The following is a 27,021-nucleotide window of genomic DNA, read 5'->3' as shown; positions in this document are numbered from 1 at the left end:
CATTTCTTAAGAGCTAGCGAATGAGAGCAGGGATTGTAGTTCTGTGGTGTAATCTATTCCCAGGGATTTAGAGGACACCTGCGTGAACTTCACACTCTGTGCTGGGCAATGATGATACGAAGAGGACCATTGACCCTACAGGGCCACAGGTTCTCCACCCCTTGCTATAGGCCATCAGCATTGTGATAACTACAAAAATCCAGCTCTGCCGCACTGTTTATCTTCATCTGGGGTGCATCTGCTATCATGAAGAATTCATAAATTCCAGATACTGCGGCAGATGTAGCCATACAACCTAAAATGAGCACCACCAGCTCCTCAGCTACTGAAATATTTAAGCTAGGCTTTGAGACAACTGGCATTTCTAGAATCAAAATATACCTTTGTCTTCCCCTCCTGTTAATTTCATACTCCAATCATTTGTATTCATTATCCCTCATTGGACCTTTGATCCGACTTTTGGGATGACACGTTTCTCGCTACCCGTTCTTTGAACTCTCTTTGTTTATTGCAGAACATGTTTGTAAAACAAGGTTCTTATTCACTGCAATGAGCAAGGCCACTGCGGGGAGAGAGCAGCCATGTCTGTGGAGGAGAAGCATTTGATGAACGTGTGGATAAGTAAGAACTGACAAAGTAGGCTTTCATAACGTCTTTTTAAAATTAAGGCCCCTTACAATGATGCTGTTAGCAAAGGGTTCACCAAGCAGCCAACTGGGAAGGTATTACAAAAACATTGAAGACTGAAAAATGCTGATACATATATACATACACATTCTTCGAGGCAGTGGAGTAAACGAAGAGGCAGAATGTATTGCTCATCACATCCCTAATGGTTTTAGTAACTACTGGAAGAGAGAATAAGAACTGCAGAACAACTGATACTAATGGCCAGTGAAACTGAACAAAATAAAAAGGTGTCTTTATTACAAACAGCTTTAGTTGGTGGTATAATGTTTTCAGTTCGGACCACGAAGCCCTGGATTCAAATCCCTTCTCAGTCTTCAAGTTTGCTGCATGATCTTGGGTCACTCACTGTTCATCCTCAAAGGGTTGTGAGGATAAAATATGTATCAGAGGTGAAGAGTTTTGCATTCTGAGCTCTTTGGAAGAGGGGAAACAAGTGCCTAAGAAATAATAAACATCTTTCATTGCAAGTTGGACTCAAATTTGATGGTAAAACCACAGGATATTCTATTAACTGAATTGCAAGCCATGTGAATCAACAGTTTTGCTGATAAGAATTGTATTACGACTACGTGGTCCTTTCTGGCTGACTCAGAACAAATCCAAGTTATCATCCGTAGCTATTATGCACAGTACATTTTCACAGTCCTAATGGCACTATGTTAGGTTGACAAACAGGTCAGTTTGACCCAGATTCTTGCTGTTCTTGTTTAAAGCATCCTCTGGTAACAAAGGGCAGGGTGGGGGTACTAGGAAATGGAGAATTATTCAGAGAGTGTGAATACCCTGCATGGCAGTGGTGGTGGTGGTCCAATTCCTCATGGGTGTTATAGTGATGAACCAGAGAACAAAGACTGCAAAGGACTTCCAGTGGCGAAAAGAGGATAGAGAGTTTGATAAGGCGCACTGGCAAAACATGAAGTCCCAGAAAAATGTTTTGCCCAGTGTCCTCACTGCCTGGCATTGGATTGTGAAAATAGTCAAAGTAAGTAATCTATTTTCACTGTTTAGAACTGTTTGTCGTTATTAGCACGATCCGTTCCATGTCTACTCAGAAGCAAGATCCACTGAGTTCAGTGGGACATACTCCCAGGCCAGCAGGATATAAATAAAATAACAACGACAATAATCCATATAGCTCAGTTGGCAGAGTGTGAGACTCTTAATCTCAGGGTTGTGGGTTCGAGCCCCACGTTGGGCAAAGGATTCCTGCATTGCAGGGGGTTGGACGAGATGAACCTCATGGTCTCTTCCAACTCTACAATTCTGTGATTCTATGCACTCATACAAAAAGGTTGCAGCATTTAAGGCTTTTTAGTTGAGATAAAGGGCAAGGTAGAAGTTTTTAAAGTGATGAACAGCATGGAGAAAGTATTTGTCCTTTATAACACTGGCACTCATAGACGTCCAATGAATCCGAATGTTGGGAGATTCAGGACAGAGAAAATAAAGTTATTATTCGCACACCACATCACACCACATCATCCACACCACACCAGGGAACCTACTTCCACAGGAGCCAGTAATGGCCACCAACTTTAAAAGAGGGTTTGGCAGATTCATGGAGGACAATGCTATCAACAACTACTAGCCATGATTGTTTTGCTCTGTCTTCATGGTTGGAGGCATTATTCCTCCTTTTGCCACTTGTTGGGACTCCCAGATGAGCAGAGTTATGTGGTGCTCTGGTCCTACTTGAGAGTTTCCCATATGCATCTGGTTGGCCACTGTGAGAACAGGATGCTGGACTACAGTGGACCAACAATCTTGTCTTCTGCTCCTACGTAACCCTGGCACCAGAGGACCCTGCACTGCCTCATTTTGTTGCAGTTCCCTTTTGTATAAGCTAATAGTGAATTCAATTCTCTCAGTGCCAGACCTTAATGCAACCAAAACAGCATCGCCCACACACGCAAAAGAGAGGTATCAGCAGGCTCAGGGAAATCCCCAAGGTTTGCAGGCTTAAAAGTAAGATTTATAAAGCCTGTAAAGCTGTGCTATGACTTTCCTGAGTGAAATTTTCCATTCAGACAGATTCAGCAGAAAAGCAAGGTAAAACAACGCATTAAGAACTCCTTGCATTCATCTAGTAAGTGAGACAGGAGAACAGCAAACCTCAACCCACAAAGTAAATGATTTTAATTAAAGACAGTGCCCAAGAGCTGAAACTCCAAATTAATTCATTTGGAGGAAGCAGCAGAGTTCTCCAGAAGCCAAAGGAAATATTAGAAATGTTCTTTTCCCTGTGAGCAGCTGTGGCAAAGGCAACAACAGCAAAATACCCTTGTGGCGCTTTTTTGCTCCTCTTCCAATGAAACTCAGCAGCTCAGGAACATGGCTGCCCTTTGCTCGCTAATATTGATTCTCCTCAAAAATTTATTGTATTACTAGCTAGAGGCCTGTGGGAGAGGGGAGCAGGTTGCATTTGCAGGAAGGGGGGAAAGGCATCCACCATTTCCCTTTTCACTTCAGTAGTCCAGCTCCTTTTTCTCCACTGCGACCCCGTCTTCCAGTGACAGCCCAATATATTTTGTTGCCTGAAGTGAGGGACAAAATGGCTTCCCCTTCCTCTTCCACATACAGAAGCCAGCTAAACTGGCAGGTTACTTGGATGCTGGCAACAGGACTGTGCCCTCCTCTCACTACACCTGCAAGCAGGCTATATCACAGGCTATATACGAGATCTTATTCAGTACATCTCTGTCACTTCCTGCCACATCTTCTGCCTGAAGTGACTGTCTTAATTTGCCAGTGCAGGGATGGGGATCCTGTGGGCCTCCAGATGTTGGACTACAACTCCTATCACCTCTGACTATTGGTCATGCTTGCTGCGACCGATGGAGTTGGAGTCCAGCAGTGTCTGGAGAGCATCACATTGACTATCCCAGGCCTAGGGCAAGCAGTGTCGGAAAACCTGAAGTGCATGGGAGATGGTGCTGGGTGATAACAAGAAGTATTGCAGAGGCCCAAGAGGAGCCTTCCCCACTGTGGCTGGGACTGATGGGAGTTGTAGTCAAAAACTGTTGCCTGGGACTATACCCATTACACTGCATTGCTTCTCAGAGTAGGATTGTCAACACTGCTGCAGCTGCCAAGACTAGGCAAACAGTGTGCAGTGGGAACTAGAAGATTAGTTAAAGACCATAAACAGAGAACAGATGATGGTATTGGTTCCATAAGAAGCATTGGTGTCCACTGCAAGACAATACAAACATAATTACAGAATGCGAAACCCAATTATGAAGCTCCCAGAAGCTGCAGCAAACAGGAACAAAACAGCCCTGAAGTGACAAAAAAGCAAACAGCTACAGAACAGGGTCAACAAAAGTTCAAACGAACAGTGAACAAACAGGTACCCTATAGAGAATGGCATCCCTACTTGACAGGCTGCAATTGACTCCCACCTGTAAATACAGTGGTACCTTGGTTTACAAACTTAATGCGTTCTGGAAGTCTGTTCTTAAACCAAAATGTTATTAAACCAAGGCATGCTTTCCCATAGCAGCAGGGGACTCAATTTACAAATGGAACACACTCAACAGGAAGCAGAACATGTTTTGTTTCCAAGGCAAAGTTCATAAACCAAAACACCCACTTCTAGGTTTGCAGTGTTCTTAATCCAAGTTGTTCATAAACTAAGCTGTTCTTAAACCAAGGTACCACTGTAGTGATATTCTAAAAGTGCCCATAGTCTTCCCCACTTTGGTGAGATACATTGTATTTATGTTTAAATTATAGTATTTATTTATAAATTGGCACCTGTACTTATTAATTAGCACATGAAACCAGAGTACTTTTTTGCATTTCTTCTTTTTTTTTGGCAGTGCATAAGTGTGGACACCTTAACTTAGTTGGGAGTAAGTCTCATTAAGTGCACTTCTGAGTAGATATGTATAGGACTGCACTCTAAAAACAATACGGTAATTATAGTGAAAGCACCAAGATTCTTCCGTTGTCATGCAAACTTCAGACCATGGGTCTTCAGCTCAGATGCTGCTGCTCCTGTCATCAGTTGCATAACCAGCTTATTAGTGGCTTTTGTGAAAGTGCAAAAAAAAACAATTGAGGCTGCAGGGGACCCCTTCAGAACATTAAATCCAGGCCACCTCCTTCCTACCAGTCTGCTCTGTGACTGAAAGGATGGTGCTCAGCAGACAAGAGCTGACTATGGGAGACAATGATGTGGGCTGCAATCCTATAATCATTTACCTGGGAGCAAGTTCCATTGAACCCAATGGATCTAGACACATACAGAATTGCACTGTTGGAATAATAACAACAATGGGTTTTATATGTGGCTCATCTGACTGGGTTCCCCAGGCACTCTGGACAACTTCCAACAATCACAGTAACACACCAAGCTTTAACAACTTCCCTAAGCAGGGCTGCCTTCAGATGTCTTCTAAAAGTCAGGTATTTGTTTATTTCCTTGACATCTGATGGGAGGGCGTTCCACAGGGTGAGCGCCACTGCTGAGAAAGCCCTCTACCTAGTTCCCTACAACCTCACTTCTTGCAGTGAGGGAACTGCCAGAAGGCCCTCGGAGCTGGATCTCAGTGCCCAGGCTTAACGATGGGGGTGGAGATGCTCCTTCAGGTATACAGGAAGCTTCAGGAAGCTTGATAAAAGTCCTGTCCTTCCTTCCTTTCTCAAGAGCTGCAGCCACAAACCTCCATGCTGGCGGCATGCATGTGTGAATAGAGCCATCAGCAGTGACTGGGTTAGCATTCTGTTGTAAACAAATTGTGACATCCCTCCCTCAATATCTTTTCCCTCTTTAAAGCAGCAAGGGGCCTGGAGTACACTCTCTTTCAGACTCCTGTACGGAATATAATTTCCTTCTCTTTCTAATTACAGTCACTGCTTCTGCTCTCTATTGCATTAGCTGGAATTATAGATTCTAGCCTGCGGGATCAATGAATTATTCACATGTCCCCCCCCCCCCATTTGGTTCCCCACGCTTCTGTTTGCTTACTCCTTGTCTTTGACATTATTCATATCAAGGCTGGCAGTACAATGTGTGTGATCCCAAAAACCAGTCCTAGTCCTTGGGTAGGCTTTTAAAAAAGCCTGTAATATCCACACACAACCCAGGGATTCTGATGTCAGCTCTGTTCTCCTCTCTGATACTCAGTTAATTAGCTGACTGGTGTACCATCTTTACATAAAACCCAGAACAGTGCATGAACTTTTGCAGTTCTGCAGCTACCGAATTCTCCACAGTCATTTTCTTTGGTTCTCAAAAAAGGTAGAATTTTATTTTAACCAGTGAGGTACCGTATTTTTTGCACCATAACACTCACTTTTTTCCTCCTAGAAAGTAAGGGGAAATGTCTGTGCGTGTTATGGAGGAAATGCCTACGGGTGGCATGCCCACGGATTTTCCTCCTCTAAAAACTACGTGCGTGTTATGGTCGGGTGCGTGTTATAGAGCGAAAAATACGGTACCTGGTAAAAAAGTCCAGGGGCTCAACACTGCGGAGTCCATAGCTATACCCCCAAGGTGTGTCCAAAAATGTTGGCAGTTCTGTTGATACATTATTTATACTAATACCCCCCTGAAAAAATCTTCCAGTAGTACATAGCATATTACCCATTTTATTAGGATCAGCTGACAGTTACAGAATTATGAGCTGGCAAAGGGTGATTTGTAGGCATGGGCAAACATGTCAATTTTTGTTACTCTCAGTTTCTCATTTTTCCAATTCAGTTTGCAATTTTTGCGAAAAAAGAAGTTCTCATGAAAATTCATCAGCAATTTTAGTGCAAATTTCTCCTAATAAACATATACAATTTCCCAAACTATAAAGCATTTTTGCATGTTATTTTCACCAATTATTTTCACTAATATGTGCATTTATATGTACACTTAACACTAATAAACACACACTCTCATTCATATACAGTAAGCCTGCAAGAGTTATATTCCAGGAATCAAACCTAAACCAAAATCATGTATCGTCAAAACCCATTGGACTCAATAGTGGCTGGGATCCCCAGATGCCTGCCCCCTTTCCACACACACACACACACACACACACACACACACACACACATATATATATATATAATGTGTATAGCATATATATATATATATATATATTATGTGTATAGCATATATATATATATATATATATATATGCTATACACATAATGCACACAAGCTGAATGCATGTAAGTTGCAGACTTAACTGTACAGTGGTACCTCGGGTTAAGTGCTTAATTCATTCCGGAGGTTTGTTCTTAATCTGAAACTGTTCTTAACCTGAAGCACCACTTTAGCTAATGGGGCCTCCTGCTGCCGCCGCGCCGCCAGAGCACGATTTCTGTTCTCGTCCTGAAGCAAAGATCTTAACCTGAGGTAATATTTCTGGATTAGCGGAGTCTGTAACCTGAAGCGTATGTAATCTGAAGCGTATGTAACCCCAGGTACCAATATACTGCAAACTCCAAATTAGCATGAATTTTGGAGGAGGGTGGTGTTTAGGTTCACATCTTGTTTTGGAAAGCAAGTTTGCCTTTACGTATGAACTGAATCGGATTTTGCCCCCACTTCTGGAGGTGTCAGGGTTTGCACGTTGGACTTAGGCCAGGTTCACACCCCAATCAACCCTGAAGCTCACTCAGTGACCCTGGATCAGGAGGGGCTGAAGAAGTAGAGGAGAGCTGAAGCAACAGCCGCCTGGCAGGGATACCACTGCTGCTTACCAGGAAGCTGTGGGGTGAGGCAGCGTTGAGGTTGGGGCTGCCCCAGCAGAGCCAATCCAACACTTCCACTGCTGTGTCTGCACCTCCCTGACTTTTCTGCCACACTCCATCCCTCCACCTCCTGGCGAACATCAGTCACACCAATGTGGGAAGACTTACCACTGCAGCGGCACTCCCTTGCTCCTGGCTACCTGATGAACTTCAGGACTGACCGGGGGGGGGGGGAAACATGTTAAATGCAGCCGCACATACAGGGCCAGATTTAGGTTTGATGAGGCCCTAAGCTACTGGAGGTAATGGGGCCCTTTATATGTCCAGCTGTCCTTTGTCAACAACAAATTATCGCTGTTTTTTGTGTTGAATGTATGCTATATGGTAATTTATGGACCTAATAGGGATCTAAAGCCATTTGCACATGCTGCCATGCAACCAGTCCATGCAGAATGTAGGCACCCTATATATAGAAATGAGCAAACCCGTGCTATTTTACGGAGCCGGCTAGCAGGCAGGGCCCATTACTTATATCACAACACAAAACACTGTTGCTGTATGTAGGTTTTATTTTATTTTTTTTTATCTTATATTTTGGAATCAATATTTTTTTCCCCTTTACATTTTTTGTGGGAGGCCCCAAGAGAGTGGGGCCCTATGCTATAGCTTGTTTAGCTTATACGTAAATCCGGCACTGCAAGCATATAACGTATATATGTTTTGAAATTCAGGAAGTCAAAAAATCAGGTAAGACCATTTGTAATTTTACATAGAACCATATAATTGTAGAGTTGAAAGGGAGCCCAGGGATCATGTGACCCAACCCCCTGCAATGCAGGGATATCAGCTGAAGCATCCAGGACAGGTGGCCATCCAAAATGGGTTGGGGTTTTTTGGGGGGGTTGGGGTTGGTGCACCACTCTTATCTCCTTAGGGAGGAAAACACGATAGAAAATTGTAAATTGCAAAAAGTAATAAATGAAAAAGGGCTCGTTTATTCAAAGGGCTGCTGTGCATATCTTTGACCACCCTGGCAATAGCCATGAGTCATGGATAATACCTGTAATAAGATACTTTCTGCTTCTTCCCTTCCTTGCAATCTGAAAATGCTTCACCATGGTGACAACTAGCTACTTTGCAGTTCTGAGACATGTTCCTCCCCAAAGAATTCCATTTGGAGAATGTAAGCAACATTCAGCAACTGCTTTGATTAGGCAGGATCATTAGGAATTGATGATACAAAAGGGCATCTCTTCAGACTGGCAGCCGGATAGATTTAAATTGGTCCGTTTTCCACTTTTCGCCTTAGTTCTATCCAAATGCTAACCCATGCTGATTATTATTTTTATATAGAAAGAAAAACAGTATACATTGAAATGAACTGACATTTGCACATGAACAGGAGACAGGATTTTTGTTTTGAGTTGCCTAGCTGGGAGGCTGCATATCATCACTGAAGACTTCACAGAGCAGGGAGGAACACATCTTTCCATGGTGGAACCATCACCTGCAAAATCACGTCTAGATCTAAGACCAAAACACTGTGCATGATAACTTGGGAGGACACCCCACGGAACTCAGTGGGGCTTATTTCCAAGTAAACATACAATGTACAGGGCTGTGCAAATCATATTGGCCACAGGATGTTGAAAAAAATGGCTGCATTTCAGAGGAAGACTAGAGGAAATTATTTATTATAGGAGAAGATGAAAGTCTATTTCACATAGGTCTGATAGTCAGAAGGGAAGACTGTACAATAACTATTCAGAAGCCAAACCAAAACCATCAAAGCCCCTGAATGGTCAAAATAAACATAAATTCATAATTATGTATTTGGAGTAACACTCTTATGCCCAAAGGAGCTGTATACTGACAGGAAAATTGGGGATGAGTAAGGAAGATTCATAATTCATAATTTTGAATTATGGTGCTGGAGGAGACTCTTGAGAGTCCCCTGGACTGCAAGAAGATCAAACCTATCCATTCTTAAGGAAATCAGCCCTGAGTGCTCACTGGAAGAACAGATCCTGAAGCTGATGCTCCAATACTCATGAGAAGAGAAGACTCCTTGGAAAAGACCCTGATGTTGGGAAAGATGGAGGGCACAAGAAGAAGGGGACAACAGACAACAGTTGGACAGTGTTCGCGAAGCTACCAGCATGGGTTTCACCAAACTGCGGGAGGCAGTGGAAGACAGGAGCACCTGGCATGCTCTGGTCCATGGGGTCACGAAGAGTTGGACACGACTAAATGACTAAACAACAAGGAAGAGCAGGGGAGAAATACATACAATAGGGTTGCACTGTATCTTATTTTGCAGAGTACAGACCTCTGTTTGAACAGCTGTCCAATTTGAAGATAAAGAGCACCAAAAAGCCCTGGAATTGCTTATCAGCAGTCAGAGCTTGGACAACAGACAGAGGTAAATCCATCACCCGGTCACAGCCCACTACAGTGACAGCCATCCGGAATGAGAGGCAGACACAATCAGGACAGGAGGAGGGCTAGGAGAGAGAGATGCAGCAGGCTGCTGAAGAACCCAGGGAGTCTCTCCCTCTTGCTGTAACCAGTTCCCCTCTCCCCCTGCTCTCCCAGAATCCAAAGGGGTTCGAAGAGGGGAGAGCAACAAGATACAAGGCAAGAGAGCTTTGGGTTGCTTGGGAAGGAACTGAGGTAGAATCTACACACATAAAAAAACCGCTGTGAAAATGCTTAAAAAAAATTTTTTTTTTTGAAAAATACATTGAAATTTGCATAGCTCACTCTGTCGCCATCTAGTGCCACATTTGCATATCACACATTAAAACGTTTTATTTGCAGGTGTATAGCTGAGTCCCAGGAGAGGAGCCTTAGAGACCAGTGGGAAGGCAGGGACCTTCAGTCCTCACAACTGTCTCATTGGGGCCAAGGCCTATTGGGAAGAGTTGCTGTTCTCACTAGGCCTATGCTGTTTTGGTTTCTTTGAATAAAGTGTTAAATTCACTGACACTGTTGATTTTATTGCTACTCCTACTCCTGACAGTAATTATTTCTAAATATGCACATTTGCAATTGTGGTATATGCAGATAGGAACATAAAAATGTTATGCAAATCTGAGTCTTCCTATGTTCTTTTAAAAAATATGCAGTCCTCTTCTTTACTTCTGTTTCAAAATCTAAATCTATATATTTGCATATGCAAATTTTAGGTTAATTTGTGTCCTTTTATGATGATTAATTTGTTATTTTTGGTGATATAGAGATAGCCACCCTAATATAAAATGATATGCTACATTTTTCTTTAGCATGCTTGCCTACAAAATGGTGTTTGAACAACTGCACAGAGCCTGTTACCTTCATATGGCTATGCACATACTGTTCTCTGAATGATGAGAGGTCTTGGGGATCCAGTGTCTATCTTGGTTTTGGTTTCCCTGGAATTAAGGTCGCTGCAGTGAAAACCGATACCATTTCTTAAGATGTAATGTTTGTTTACACAGACATATAGGCTTAGTGTGAGGTGGAAGGCTCCAGCCAAGAGGTCTTGCTCCTAATCATTTGGGGGGGACGACGGGGGGAGGAACCCAAGCCATAGCTTTGGTTTATCACGGAGAACAAGCTAAGCCTCTGTGTCACTTTCACTTCCAGTTACAATACTGAATCCCAGACGGCAGGCTGGCTTGCCCACCTCCCACTCCACATAGGCAGAGGATAGAACAGGGGTCGGCGAAGTTTTTGTGGCTTGGGCCAGTTCACGGTCCATCAGACGCCGCGGTGGGCCAGAGTGTGTGTGCATGCATGCGCAAATGCTGTTTCTGGTGCTCCTTTTGGCGCAGAGGAGGCGTGCGCCGCTTCCCATTGGCTGCAGGAGCTTCTTGCAGCCAATGGGAAGCCAGCCAGCATCGTGGAAGGCGGTCCCCACTCTGCTCCATGCCGGTTTAGCACGGCGCACAGGAGGCGACTGAGCGAGTGTTGGGACTCCCCAATCAGGCGGCGGAGGTCCATGGGCCAGTTAAATGACCCCCATGGGCCTTAGGTTGCCGACCCCTGGGATAGAAGCATGAGTTATCCCTCACCTAGAACCCATCTGCACTGTATATTTAAAGCACTATGATACCACTTTAAACACTCATGGCTTCCCCCAAATAATTAGGGGGGTTGTTCTTTGTTAAGGGTGCTGGGAGCTGTTAGGGAACCCCTATTCCCCTATAGGGGGCCCTGAGGGGGTTTATCAATCAATTGCTATTTACAAGGAATTCTGGGAATTGTAGTCTCCTAACAGCTCCCAGCACCCTTAACAAAGAACAACTCCCACAATTTTGGAGGGGAAGCCACGAGTGTTTAAAGTGGTATCATAGTGCTTTCAAAGTATAGTGTGAATGAGGGTCATAGAGGAAGCTCCTCAGTATGTCTAACTGACTTATTTGGTTTCCCTGCTCCTGAACACCTCCCACCAAACTCCTATTCACCTGCACATCGGTGTCTATTTGGGCATTTGCAACGGCTGTCTTAAATGTGCACACCTGGCTCAAATACAAAGCAAAAGAGGCTTAACTTTTCTAGGTAGAGTGATGCTGGTTTGAGGGGGGGGGGATGCATCAAACAGCCGTATTTGTCAAGAAACTACAGGGGCAGATGCGCCTTGTCAACTTGGGAAGGTAGCCCATTTAGGAGAAGGAAAACTTTAATCCGAAACCTCCACTGCCTTGCAGGGTATCTTTGGGAGAAGAAAAGGCTAAGGGAGCAAACACTACAGAAATCCCGAGTGGAGTCCCTAAGATGGTTGGGTGGTACTTTTTTGCCTCCTTCCAGCAACTCCTACAAGCCAAGCTGGTGCCAAATGTATTTCTCTGCTTTCATTTAGACCACTTCAGTGAGGCCGGGGAGTTCTTGTCATCTGGGCAGCCCAGGACCTCCATATACACCATCCAGGTTTGTGCCCGGGGGGGGGGCGGTCACTTCAGCAGTGGCGTAGCGTGGGTTGTCAGCACCCGGGGCAAGGCAAGTAATTTGCGCCCCCTAACCCGTGGATTTGCGCCCCCTAACCCTAACCCCAGATGTTGCGCCCGGTGCGGCCGGCCCCCCCTGCACCCCCACGCTACGCCACTGCACTTCAGTGCTACTAATGCAGCAGTTTGACTTCACCTGTGGAGGTGCACTCCATTGTCTCTGAAGACAGATGTCAACAACAACAGGAAGAAGAGGTTTGACGTGGATTGTGGCTAACATCATGTGAATGCAACTCCAAAAACTAGCACTGGGGACACACCAGGATGTGGAGTAAGCAATATCGTGTGCACAGGAACAAGCTGGGGACATTAAAATGTAGGCAGAGGACAGATGATTGCGTTTTCAGCAAACTGAAGGCAATTTGGAAAAGGGATTACAGTGGTACCTCAGGTTACATACGCTTCAAGTTACAGACTCCGCTAACCCAGAAATAGTGCTTCAGGTTAAGAACTTTGCTTCAGAATGAGAACAGAAATTGTACTCCGGCAGCGCGGCGGCAGCAGGAGGCCCCATTAGCTAAAGTGGTGCTTCAGGTTAAGGACAGTTTCAGGTTAAGAACAGACCTCCGGAACGAATTAAGTACTTAACCCGAGGTACCACTGTACTTTTCATCCTGCTTTTGCCACAGCAGATTTGGGAAGCTTTTGCGTTGTTTCCAAAACCCGGACAACCTATTTGAACGGCGTCAACAGTGGGACAAAAGAACTAGACGTGTGCAGCTTCAGAACCAAAGTCTCAAGCAACTTCCATCTGACATAAAAATCTTGCCTGCCTCAACGCGGCCTTCAGAATGAATTTGAGCGGGGAGATGGCTGGCGGAAAGGTCAGCCTGATGAGTGATTAGACCTTTTCCGTCTGTAGCTTCTGTTTCCATCAACCAGCAGAGAGTTGGAATGGCAACAACAACATGTAAGAAAAGCAGGAAGGTTTCCATATCCTCCCTTCCCCTCAAGCTTCAGTTATTCTGTTGAGCCATAGCTCCCGGGGTGAAAATGGAATAATAAGCTTTTTATATGAGCTGCCAGCTTTCCTTCTGGTTAGGGCTTAGTAGGAACAGGATTGAAAATGAGGCTCTCCAATACAAAGCAGCAAAACAGAAGAGGCAAAGGATTAACCTCCAAATGCACCATGATCATGCTGCAGTTTTCAGAGAGAAGAGAGAGGCAGGAACTGAATTGCAATGCGTATCACTTGCACATATGAAAAGCCTTAGAATAATAGTATCAGAGCTGGAAGTGACCCCAAGGGTCATCTAGTCCAACCCTCTGCAATGCAGGAATCTCAACTAAAGCATCCATGGCAGATGGTCATTGAACCTGTGCATGAAAACCTCCAAGGAAGGGAGAGTCCACCACCTCCCAAGGGAGTCTCTTCTACTGTCAAACAGCTCTTACAGTCAGAAAGTTCTTCCTGATGTTGGAATCTCCTTTCTTGTAACTTGAAGCCATTGGCTTGTGTCTTACCCTCTTGAGCAGGAGAAAACAAGCTTCCTCCATCTTCCATGTGACTGCCCTTAAGATATTTTTGAAGATGGTTATTATATCAGCTCAATATGGAGGTCAAATGGCCGAAATATTGGGAAATTTTGGAACAAGATGGAGATAGATTGAAATTGCAGAGTTTTGAAAAACTAAAAAACAAAGTGCGTGATTGGCTTCATTATTATCAGATAATGGAGGCATACAATTTGGATAAGAAAATCAGCTTCCAGGTGGAAAAATCAAAATTAGAAACAGAATTGTTAGAACCCAAAACTAAGACTTTGTCAAAGATGTATAACTTGCTGTTGAAATGGAATACTCAGGATGAAACGGTGAAATCTGCGATGATTAAATGGGCACAAGACGTTGGACATAACATAATGATGGCTGACTGGGAACAGTTATGGACCACAGGTATGAAGTTTACGGCATGCAATGCCTTAAGAGAGAATATTATGAAAATGATATACAGGTGGTACATAACCCCAGTCAAGCTTGCAAAAATCTACCATTTGCCCGATAACAAATGTTGGAAATGTAAAGAAACTGAAGGTACATTCTTTCACCTTTGGTGGACGTGCCCAAGGATTAAGGCTTTCTGGGAGATGATATATAATGAATTGAAAAAGGTATTTAAATATACCTTCTTGAAGAAACCAGAGGCCTTTCTCCTGGGCATAGTCGGCCAATCGGTGTTAAAGAAGGACAGAACTTTCTTTATGTATGCTACAACAGCAGCAAGAATACTTATTGCAAAGTATTGGAAGACACAAGACTTACCCACTCTGGAAGAATGGCAGATGAAAATGATGGACTACATGGAATTGGCGGAAATGACTGGCAGAATCCGAGACCAGGGAGAAGAGTCGGTGGAAGAAGATTGGAAGAAATTTAAAGACTATTTACAGAAATATTGCAAAATTAATGAATGTTAGAATGATGTTTGATTGAAGTTAAGTGGTTTCTAGCTGTAATGGTATAAAAGAATATGGAAAAATTGGATTTTTAATAGGTAAAAAATTAATGCTACAATATATTAAGATTAAAGATCAGGATAATAAGGAGGGAAAGGAATTGCTGAACTAATAAATTGAACTGGAATACAAAAAAGGGAGGTATGAGGAGGTCCGGGAAACAAGTAAATGAAAGATAAGTGACGAAAAGATGGAATTATTTTTAACTGTTTTTTATTTTGTATTTTTTCTTTTTCATTATGTAATACTGTGACAACTTTAATAAATATTTATATATATATAAAAAAGATGGTTATTATATCTCTTGGGATGCGGGTGGCGCTGTGGGTTAAACCACAGAGCCTAGGGCTTGTTGATCAGAAGGTCGGCATTTCGAATCCCTGTGACGGGGTGAGCTCCCGTTGCTCAGTCCCTGTTCCTGCCAACCTAGCAATTCAAAAGCACGTCAAAGTGCAAGTAGATAAATAGGTACCGCTCCGGTGGGAAGGTAAACGGCATTTCCATGTGCTGCTCTGGTTCTCCAGAAGCGGCTTAGTCATGCTGGCCACATGACCCGGAAGCTGTACGTCGGCTCCCTCGGCCAATAAAGCGAGATGAGTGCCGCAACCCCAGAATCGTCTGCGACTGGACCTAATGGTCAGGGGTCCCTTTACCTTCACCTTTATTATATTTCTCTGTCTCCTCTTTTCCAGGCTAAACATACCCAGCTCCTTCAACGGTTCCTCGTAAACCTTGGTTTCCAGACCCTTGATTATCTTGGTTGCCCTCCTCTGCACACATTCCAGCTTGTCAACATCCTTCTTAAATCGTGGCGCCCAGAACTGGGCACAGCATTCCAGTACCAGAGTGGTACTGTTACTTTCCTTGATCTGGATTCTGGACACTATACTTCTGTTGATGCAGCATAGAAAGCATTAGCTTTTTTTTTTTTTTTTTTTTTTTGCTGTTGCATCACACTGTTGACTCATTACAAGCTTGCGGTCCACTAAGACCCCCAGATCCTTTTCACAAATACTGCTAGTAAGCCAGGTGTCCCCCATCTTATATTTGTGCATCTGGTTCTTTTTGCCTAAGTGCACAACCTTACATTTGTCCCTACTGAAATTCATTTTGTTAGCTTGGGCCCAGTTCTCCAGTCTGTTGATGTCACTTTGAATTCTGATACTGTTTTCTGCGACATGAACTACCCCTCCTAGTTTGGTGTCATCTGCAAATTTGATGAGCATCCCCTCAATTCCTTCATCCAAGTCAATTATAAAGACGTTGAACAACAGGCCCAGGACCGAACCCTGCGGCACCCCACTTATCTCTTTTTTCCAGGATGACAAGGAACCATGACAAGTGAGTACTCTTTGGGTTCGATAAGTCAACCAGCTACAAATCCACCTAACAGTTACCTCGTTCAACCCACATTTTACCAGCTTCCTCACAACAAGAATACCATGGGAGACTTTGTCAAAAGTCAAGATACACTACGACCACAGCTTTCCCCTGATCTACCAATCTTGTTCTAACCATGTCTACTTGGAAGCCAGCTGCATTGATCTGAACCCAAAGCATGATTCTAAACATGCTAAACTAAATGCATACTCCTGAATCTGATAAAAGACTCTACTCCCAAGCAAACATGCTCAGCATGGTACATGCACACATACAGAAGCAAGAGTGGGGAAGACACACTTTCCTTTCCTATTCCCCTGAAATTTCTCCTTGCCCCCCCTCAAATGTTCAAGCTCTGAGCCTGAATCCTTCAGCACCTCTGGGTCCCTCCTGATTGGTGTCTTTCTCGCAGGCTGCAATGCATCACTGGTGAGATAATAGTACATTAGTGGTGGGTTTATACTGGACCATCCATCCATCATTCTGCTTTCATAGTTCTTTGGTGATGCTTTCCCCATGTTATTGCATTCTTGCGAACCTGACATTCTTACATTATAGTGCTGCAAAAGCAGGACACACAAACCCAGAACGTTTGCAGTATGAAAAGTTACAGGATTTCAGCAGGAAACTATGGGACACAAATCATTTGGAAATGAAGCAGTGTGCCCACCTCAAAACTTTTGCAAGCGTAAACAGTTGGACAGTGGGATCACGTATAACCACCTTGATTCTGTCATGAGCACAAATAATCACAAATGCACAAGAAAAAGGGCATATGGAGCCCATAGTAGACATATTCCTGTAAGGGACTGGGGGATGCACGCAATGACATTTTTTTGTGGGTCTGTGTTCTGGCTTTCAGCAGGAGCAAGACTTGTGCTATCAGCCATCCCCCGTGTCACTCTGAAAGGCAACTTCCTCACTTCTCAGAACAGCACCAACCTGGTGTTGCAGAGAGTCTTTAAAAATATAAAATAAAAGCACTGAACAAATTTTTGGTTCAATAGACATGTGGTCTCTTGCGGAGAGGGGAGGAAACAAAGCAGACATGTCTGAAGACAGAGGTGGTGGGGCAAAGAGGAAACAGCAATCCACAGGATGTACATGTATCAGTGCAGGAAGGGGCTGATCAAACAAACAAAAACCTCAACAACCTCTTCTCTTTCCAGGTATTTTTGCTTTTATTATCATTATTTATTGAATTTATCAGTCACTTTCCACAGAACATCTCAAAAGCAACTTACAAAAATAGCAGCACACGGTACAAAAATGTTTAAAACCAGTTATAATACTTGTAGCAACATCAAAAAGTGTTGATGTTCCTCAACAACAACAACCACCCCAAAATAACAAATCCCGCCCCCACTCCATGCTCCCCACCAAAGAATTAACTAGCTAAAATACCATCAACTGCTGCAGAAATTAATACTGCCCAGGAGAAGAAAGACAGCTTCATCTGGCAATGAAAATACATTGGTGTTGATGCCAGGCAAGCCACTCTGGAGAAAGCAGCTCACAGATGTGGGAGCCAGTACTGAGAAGACCTGTTCTTACCACTTTCTGGACAACACAGAATAAGGCCTCTGATGATGACCTCAGGCTCCAGTCAGGCTCGTATGGGAAGAGGGGTCTTGTAGAAAATGGGATCCCAATCTGTATAAGGCTTTACAAGTCAGAATCAGCACTTTGAATTGAACCAAGAAACACATTGGTATCCTCTGTAATCAAGCCAGAATTGGTGTTACATGTTCAAAGCACCTGGTCTCCACCAATAAACTGGCTGCTGAATTTTGCCCCAGCTGCAGTTTCCCCAAACCATTGTCAAAGGCAGCTCCACATACAATGCATTGCAGTAATCCAGCCATAAGTCATAGCTGGGCTGACAGGTAGAGCTGAAAGAAGGCATTCTATGCCATTTGCATCTCCGGTCACAGCAATGGAACAAGAAGTATCCCCAATCTGTGCATCTGATTATACAGTGGGGAGATCCAGTTGCACATCACCTACCTGGACCAAGGAACCACCTAGTAGCAGTATCTCTGGCTTAGCTGGATTGAGTTACAGGTAGGTAGCCATGTTGGTCTGCCATAGTCGGGGGGGGGGGGGAATCCTTCCAGCAAAGTGGGCGTCACTGTTTTGCGGCGGTTCCTCTCCTGTTTGGGTGGTCCACTCCAAAAAGTGCACACAAAGGCTCATACCAATAACAAACTTAGTTGGTCTCTAAGGTGCTACTGGAAGGGGGGGGGGGTTATTTTGTTTTAACTGGATTGAGTTTCAGATGTTTTCCCTCATCCAGTTGTTTACTGCAATCAGGCACTGATTCAGTAAATCCATGGAGGGATATGATGAATCCCTGTGAAACCCCACAGTGAAGGCTCCACAGGACTGAACAATAATTCTAAGCATCACTTTTTGAAGTGGACCTCCCAAACAGGAGAGGAACCACCACAAAACAGTGACACCCACTTTCCATTCTGACAGAAGGTCCATGCCTGGATTTGGTCAGCAACTACCCGCTGAATAACTTTGCTGAGAAAGAGGTTGTTTGCCACCAGTTTGTAATTATTCAGCTAGATCTTCCAGATCTAGGGATGGCTTTTTCATGTTTTAGCGCCATCGCCATTAGCTAGTCTGGGACCATCCACTCTTGTCAAGAGACATTAATAAATTCTCTGACCCAACTGACCATCCCTTCACTGCTGGGTACATCTCTATGCACCCCTTATTTCTACAACCATTTGGTGGCTTCATTAATAGTTTTTGTAGCCATTACCCAAGGACAGGGTGTAAATGGAACCATTAAAATGCAGTCTCAGCTGGGAAACGTTGACATTCTCATTGAGAAATTCTGGGTAGTTTGTGTGTTTTGAGAAAAGCTATCTAAAGCCAACCCATTCCACATCTGATGCTGATGGGGATAGGACTGTGATGCTCAGAGGCACTGCCCTCCATTTAAATCATCTGCCATGGATAATTAGTAGGTTACAGTCCCTCGTGTGTTGTCACAGCCGGTAGATTGTTGTCAGTTGCCCCAGAACCTTCTTCATTCATTAGCTCTCTCTGATCCGAGATGGCCGTGTCTTCTAACTGATGAGACCATGCCTCAGGCACCCCCCCTTCAGTTTCTTTCAGCAACAGGCCCTGGTAGCATCGGATATTTTCCTCATGGAGTTGGGTTACCTCAGTGTTCCCTCCACAGAAGCCTGCTGTATGGTTGGCTAAACCATTGTTGACATTGGCTACGTGGACCTTGTTGCCTGCTCGCTTCTTCTTGTTCTTGTCCTGAATGAGGAGGCAGGTGAAGACCTGCTTGAATCTCTTGCGGAAGTGCTTGGAGATGAGAGCGTAGACAATTGGGTTGAGGCAAGAATTGGCGTAGGACAGGCAATGGGAAGCCAAGCGGCAGGCGTAGGTGGCCCGGTTAAAGGGGAAATAGCCAAACCAGAAGCACAAGATCACTAGGTGGTGGGGCAGCCAGCACAGGCAGAAGAGGACAGCCACTGCTATGATCATCTTGGTGACCCTGCGCTTGGCTTTACGGGACTCCGAGATCCTCTCAATGGGATCTACAGCGGTCCACAAGAACTTAATGGTCCTAGCGTAAGCCAGGCTGACGACAAAGACTGGGAGGACGTAGCCAAATACGAAGGTGAGGATGTCCAAGATCTTGCGGCGCTGGTCCTCCCAAATAGGGACACAGATGGGCACCTCCTGGTAGTGGACTATTTGGTAGTAGCTGAGATATGGCCCTGCAAAAAGCAGCGACAGCGTCCAGATCATTACAATGGCAAGCGCTGCATTGCGAGAGGTCCGGAGATCCCGGGATTTCAGGGGGTAACGGATAGCCAGATACCTGGAAGCAGAGTGGGTGTGGGGTAAAGGGGTTAGTTTCTTGAACACAATAAATTTTGAGAAGCCCCATAAACATCACCTTCCCTTTCCTACGGTTGCTTCAGTGCCTGACCTCCTTATTCTCATTTCCACATATTATCTCGGGTCACAGCCATACCATATGTTGGGAAAGCACATGACTTCCCCCAAAGAACCTTGGGAAGTGTTGTTTATTGAGTGTGTTAGGAATTGTAGCTCCATGAGGGGGTAAACTACAGTTCCCATGATTCTTTGATGGAAGCTATGTGCTTTAAATGCCTGGTGAGGGTGTGACCTTGGTGACAAGCCAACAGAGTTATTTTCTAGGCTCTTCCCAAAACATCTCAAGTTTAAACTGCCAACGAAAACTCCAAATTGGGGCCCACAACAACTTGTGCAGATCTAGGAAGAGCTTCCATAATTCACAAATATTTTCATATGTGTACAATGTGTTTCCTTCCTCCATCAATACAGAAAACTGAGTGCAGAAACACATATGCCTGAGGAATGCCAAAAATCCAAGTGAACTGGGAGACTGCATGTTCAGGCACGAGTTTATTAAGGTGCCCCCTATGCAGAAACAGCAAGAGGTGCTAAGTGGGATTAGGTTGCTAAGGACAAAGGAATGGAGAAAACTTGAGAAGGGTATTGAGAAATTTATGTGGAGCAGGTTTGGAAGGATCTTTCATTTTTCCAGTCTTAAATTCAGCTCTCCTCATTTTGTAGCAATTTAAGATTCATTCATTTATTTTAAATTATCATGAAAATTCATCAGCATTTTAGTGAAAATTTCTCCTGCTATAAATATTTTTCTATACAATCTTTTCTTATAACCAATCTTCCCTAATACAATCCATTTTTGTATGCTATTTTTGGTGATGTGTGCATTTTAATAAACACTTTACTTTAGTATATGCATCTTTGTACACTGGAAAACTGACTGCAAAATTCAGAAAAGCGTGACTTTGGAAACAGAGCTGTGTTTCTGTTCCCAAGCGCAAATTTGGTAGGTTCACCTTTAAATTCAAAGTGGATCAAATTTCTCTCCCATCCCTGAAAGGCATTCAAAGGAGCAATATTTTTTGTCCTCTATTCCTTCCTATGGAAGAAGTAGTATTCTTCTATTGATCAAGCAATATATTGGTTTGGAGAACAGAGAGGGAGACATGCCAGAGAGGAGGAGTGCTTATACTTACCTGTCCACCGAGACAGCTGCCAGGGTGAAACTGCTGGCATACATGGTGAGGTAGATGAGAAAGTGCACTGCCTTGCAGGCAAAGGCACCAAAGAGCCACCCATCCAGCGTGTAGATGGTGGCCTGGAAGGGGACACAGAAGACAATGAAGCACAGGTCTGCCACCGCCAGGTTAAGGATGAAGAGGTTGGTGGTGTTGTATTTCACCTGTCCATTGCGCAGCAGCACAACCAGCACCAAGCCGTTCCCTACTGTGCCCACGAAGAAGATGAGGGAGAAGACCACTGGCACAATAATGCCTGCAGTTCGTGCTTCTAAGCTGTCTGAAGATGTGTTCCAGCTGTCTGGCATCTCCCCATCTGAGAGAAAGGGGCCTGGAGAAATAGGAAGAGATGAAATGAACAGAGGTAAAAGTAGGAAATCATGGGACAAGCCCTGCCTCAGATCCCTGCACTAGTTTCCTGTCCGCTCCCGGATCCTGCACATGCTTCTTGTCCCTTCAAAGCTCTCCAGGGCCTTGTCTTCCATTGTCTCTTGTATCCCAATTTATCCCTGCTCAGGATATTCACTCCTCCAGCTCTACCTTCTTCACCAGCACACACAGCAAACATACACATAATTTCATTTTTCTCTCGTATGTGTGCGCGCACACAGAAACACACACTCATAAAGACACCATCATACCATCATAAAATTGTACCACACACACAAGATTGCTTTCAGTCACGTTTTATTAATAAGTGGGGAAATAGTCCAGATTTATCAATAAGTGAAAAAAGAGTAGCCAACCAAGAGGTTGATGTTGTTTCATATATCATCTGGACCTGTTGATTGCCCACTGAGGAATACCAGGAGGCAGATATAGCTGCAAGTTATAGGAACCATTTTATAGGAACCTTTTGATGATGGTTAAAGACGGCCTTAAAATGGTTCTCCCAAACCCTGGCAGGTACAAGACAAATAGACCACTCACATTAAGGACTAAAATTCCCGAAGCTAATTGCCCAATATTTTCAGAATTTCAAGAATGGGAGGCCATTATCAGTTGATGCTATTAACTTAATACAGCCTGAACTGTGAGAATTATAAGGGTCTTGTACTTTTTTTGTGGATCATAATAAGAGGTATCAAAAGACTTCTGTCATTCATATGATAATTTATATATCGGGTATGCGATTTACTCCTAAGAATCTCTTTATCAACCAAATCTTGTACAAATAGCCATTTCGGAAAGCATGCACTAGATTGTCAATCTGAGCATATTTTAGGCACAATGGATTCAAGCCTTAATGTACCGTGCTCAAGTGAAGAGTCTACTATTATTCTGCCTAAGCACTTCTGTATCGTGTCTTGAGAACTGAATCCATATGCCAGCCACAGCTCTAATAAGCAGGAAAGATTACATTAGATCATGATGCATCAAACACAGCCAATGTCCCCTCACACACCAATGCAACTCCAGTGAGGGTAAGATACTAGAGTTAGTTCCCAGTTCCTTACTTGCCCATTAGCCTGGATTGGTCAAATTGTGTGCATTTGAAATTGCATTAAATGGAATGTTCAGGAATGGGTTATGGCTGGCAACTTGCACTTATCAGACTCTGTTGGGTACCAGCATGAAACAAGTTAATTTAACAGTGACATCAGGATCTGTAAAGCTCCTCTGTGATGTAAATGGCTCAGATTACATTGGCATGAGACTGGATTAACTCTAGGTCACTCTGGGTGTCTGGGTTCAAGACCCCTTTCTCCTTCAGCAGGCACAAGCCTTAACCCTGACCACCAATCCATCGTGGAGAAAGCCTCTGCCAAGCACTACTTGACCCTCTTTAGTTCATTACATCCCCAAAGCTCTTAAGCCTCTTGTTTTGGTGAATTAAAATGCCCACCTTTGTTTGACAGGACTCAGCTGCTGCAACCAGCCTGGAAAAAGCTGGAAGGAGGGAACAGAACATTTAAAGAGAATGGTGGTGAAAAGGGAGGGCAGGCCTGGACTGCATTTTGAAGTTGTTGATTAATCATAGACTGGATTTGAAGTATCTCTTTTAAGGTTGTATTTCCTCCCTCTGCACTTTTAACAGTGGCATGTTGAACAGATGCAAGTTTCCCCACCTGCAGACTGTATCTTCATCCAGGAAATCTGAACCTGCTGAATTCCTGCAGGGTAACCTGTGCTTCCAGGAATGGGATTGGTGGGGCAGGGGTCATGGCAGCCAGAGCGCTCCGTGCACCTAGTGCCTTTGCCTGCCCTCACATTCCATGGGGAAGCGAGTGCCAGACTGCCAGGCAAACTGCGATGAGAGCCTGGTTCCTCTTTCAACCAAAGAGGAATGCAGATAATGAAATTCCCCCATCATTATCTGATTATCTTGGTCTGTCTCGCTCCCGCAGTGTTGGGAGACTCTGTTCCTGGTGCACGGGAAACAGGAAGCCTCCTGCAGATACCATCTTATCAGGAGAACTATCCCACACAAAGTAGGAATTGGGACTTTAGCATGGTAGCACCTACCCTTTGGAATTCCTTCCTTTTGAATATGTTAAGTAGAATTGTTTAATTGTACATTGAAATGGAAAATGACTCTGAATATGTATTGCTAAAGGGAACATTGGGGAAATTCCACTGAAGAGCTTTCTGAGCAATAGGTTGATCATTAACTTAGGATGTATCTCTGCTGCTCTCTCTTGTGGTGTTTAACTGTAGATCACATGGGAGGTTTATTCAGTTACAAATCACCCTTTTGAGGGAGTCTGTGTTCTCAAGCCAAAGGTGAAGACAAAGGTGTTCTAATGTCTCCCCTGGAAAGAAAACAGCCTCCAGATTAATGGATGTGGGAGAGACAGAGCTCTGTGTGTCAGCTCTGATTATAAATAGTATTTCATATTTGTAAGAAGCTGAACATGTGCTTTTATGTAACTATTTGGATGTATCATTATTTGTTTTTGAGACTGTTTGAACAGAGTTCTGTTAGTAAAGCTTTAAAACCATATTTTGGGTCTGGACAATTTTTATTCCAAGAGTTTTTATTCATCGTATTGCTTCAAGCTGCACAATATTAATATTTGCAATAGAATACTAGATTTGCACCAATTTTGTTGTCTTTTTGATGCCTATAGACCTTCCTTTTTCAGCAAGCTTTTTAAGTTGAAATCTTTCCCAGTCTGCCTCTGTATTGGAATTGTTTTAAAGATATTTTTACTCTTCCCCCCACCTATTGTTTGCTGTCCTGGGCAGGATATAAAATTAATAAATAATAAACAATAAACAAAAAGTTATAATCTATTTCCAATCTTAGCATCATTAGGCTGTGGTAGTAAATCATTTACTCTGGACTAGTTTTGGGACTAAAGCTGCACCCCAAGCCAGCAGGGGCTGATGGGAATTCTAGTCCAAAACACCTGGAAGGAACAAGTTTGGCAAAGGTTGCAGTATGATCTGATGCACACAACTGCCTTGCCTGTAGCAGCTGCTTTTATATTGCTTTTCCCTGCTCATGTTGAATGAATAATTTTATTTGCTGCAAGCAGAAGCGAATTATTTGAACACTACCAATCAACCCACATATAAGTGGCTTATGGTGGCGTGCAATATTCCAGGTGCTCTTTGTGACAAAATGAGTCCAACCACCCCATTTGTTGCGAATGTGGGGTTGCACACAAATGGGTGCCCTTGTCCCTAGCTGGGTTGAGTATGGCAGCTTTCTTGAACAGAACACACACAGCTTGGAGGTGTGAAGTTTGATCCATCCGAGCAGCCAATAAAATCACATATGTTTTAGTAGTGGATTCAGAATCAGAAAGACTTTGCAATGTTAAGATGCCATTTTCGGAATTTGGGAGGGGGTGGGAATCACTCAGAGCTGGGGTTGGGTGGAACTCACATGGTTTTATAGCATGCTGAAGATTAACATTGAACATGGCTTTTAATTTCTACTGTGGCGCTTGTGTCATGCATCAGCTACACTCATAATTAAAATATAAAACATTAGCAAGCTCTACAAAACTGAGAGTGGGTAGGGGGAAAGGATAGATCATTGCTACAGAAGGAAGAATGCTGTTTTGTTTCAGCTGTGATTTGCTTCTTTAGCTTTTAAGCCTTTCCGCATGTATACCAGAAAGATTGCTGTGTGAGCAAGGTTTGTGCCTTTGCCCCTCCTTCCCAGAATTCTCTTGAGCCCCCTACCCCCGCTTGCTTCCAGGCTGCACTCGTTCTCTCCACAAGATCATTCTTTCTTTAAAAGAATAGTCATTTCCTTATTGCAAAGGGTTGCGTACATAATAACCCTTGTAAGCCAAGTATCACAATGAAGAAAATCTATATTTATAAATCATATGGCAGAGCTTATAAAATAGAAGCTACAATATAGCTATAGAACACTCAACATTCAAATACATCGTTAAAGTAAAGCCATAACATATCCACGGCTGTTCATCGCTTGCCCAAAGAGAAGATGCTCAGATTCTGTCCCATTGTGGAAGGTGTCATTTCCCCCCCGCCTCCCGTTCCAGCCCATCTGCCTCACACTGAACAGAACTGTCTCTGAGCTGGAATAAAGACGCAGCCCTTTCCGATCTCTTACTTCCCTGCCTCTGAAGAATACAAGAGAGTGAAGCAGCATCTGCTGAAATTCTCCCCTCGGTACAGCAATTAAAAGCAGGCAGGAGCCTTGCCTACTGAATTTTATCACTCTAGGAGGAACTCCACACACATACACACACCCTCTTGAAAAACCCCCTTTGAGCCACATTGGGGGGGGGGGGAGACAGGGAACCCTCCTCTTGTTTCGATACCATTTCTATTTTTTGTTTTACTTCTCAAAAGCTGTGTACTCACTTGTTAGAAAAGAGGTGAGATCCTCCTGGCTTCCTTTGAGTCTTCGCTATCCGGCACCGATGCTTGGGCAACACGAAGAAGCCCTTGCCCTGCTTCTCTCCAGTGCCAAGGGAAAAGAAACTGCCCGGAGGGGACTCTGCAAGTTGAGGTGCTCAGCAGGTCTTCCCTGTGCCTCTTCCTCTAGCTACTTCTCAGTGCATCCACCTTGCTGCATCTGCTTTCTTCTTTCTCTCTCTCTCTCCTCCCTTGATCTCTCTCTCTAGATCTCTGCTCCCCCTCTCCTGCTCTTGCTGTGCCAAGCCCATTGATCCTTTTTTTCTTTCCTTGAGGTTTGGTTGGGTGTTAACCCTCCTATGGCCAGATCTCCAGTACTATCTAGCTGCCTATCGATCCACCTACTTACCTTCCTAATCTAAATGTCTATCTGCTTATCTACCTACCTAACCTATTTTATCTGCCTATCTATCTATCTATCTGATCTCTCTGCTAGCCTCCTTTCCTGACACAGCTGGTTCTATTCTTCAGGGATCCACAGGCATGAAGATGCGAATATATATCCATATATCACGGGTTGCCCTCCACACCCTCTCTACGAGCGCTGCATATTTTACCACCGGCTTTTAAGTGGCAAGATCACTTTTGCAGCTACAGCCAAAAAACGTATTTACAAAACCATCTTGATAGCCAATAGGGAAAGAGCATATTCTGCCCCCTCCGTCTCTCCCAAGCTGTACAAAAAATGCAGGCATGCCAAGGATCAGGCACTGGGGACATCTAAGTTTCTGAATACTTCTTGGGGTGTGCTATGTTTCTGCATGTGGCATTGAAAGCCACCAGCTCCCCTTGGACTTAGCATCACCGCACAAAGGCTTTCCCAGAGCTTTTCTCACAGCCTACGTGAGCCTGACCATTGTG

At 43.9% G+C, this 27,021-nt stretch overlaps 1 protein-coding gene across 2 annotated transcripts; it reads right to left on the bottom strand.

Annotated features, from left to right (window-relative positions):
* Window positions 1-18,703: 18,703 nt before the first annotated feature.
* Window positions 18,704-26,711, bottom strand: GALR3 (galanin receptor 3). Of its 2 annotated transcripts, XM_083464305.1 has the most exons (4): window positions 26,107-26,711; window positions 21,483-21,649; window positions 21,277-21,398; window positions 18,704-20,063 (listed from the first exon to the last, which is right to left on the bottom strand). In XM_083464305.1, exons 2-4 carry the CDS (start codon window positions 21,624-21,626, stop codon window positions 19,193-19,195), a joined length of 1,137 nt encoding a protein of 378 aa, XP_083320431.1. In that variant the 5' UTR covers window positions 21,627-21,649; window positions 26,107-26,711; the 3' UTR covers window positions 18,704-19,192. The 2 variants fall into 2 exon arrangements, with proteins under 2 accessions (XP_083320431.1, XP_083320430.1); XM_083464304.1 differs by having other exon boundaries at window positions 21,277-21,649.
* Between the last annotated feature and the right edge of the window lie 310 nt (window positions 26,712-27,021).

The sequence above is a fragment of the Podarcis liolepis genome, assembly GCF_965112155.1.
Source record: "Podarcis liolepis genome assembly, chromosome: 10".
Lineage (NCBI taxonomy): Eukaryota > Metazoa > Chordata > Lepidosauria > Squamata > Lacertidae > Podarcis > Podarcis liolepis.
The sequence above is the reverse complement of the archived record's forward strand: the minus strand, read 5'-3'. Positions and strand labels throughout refer to the sequence as shown.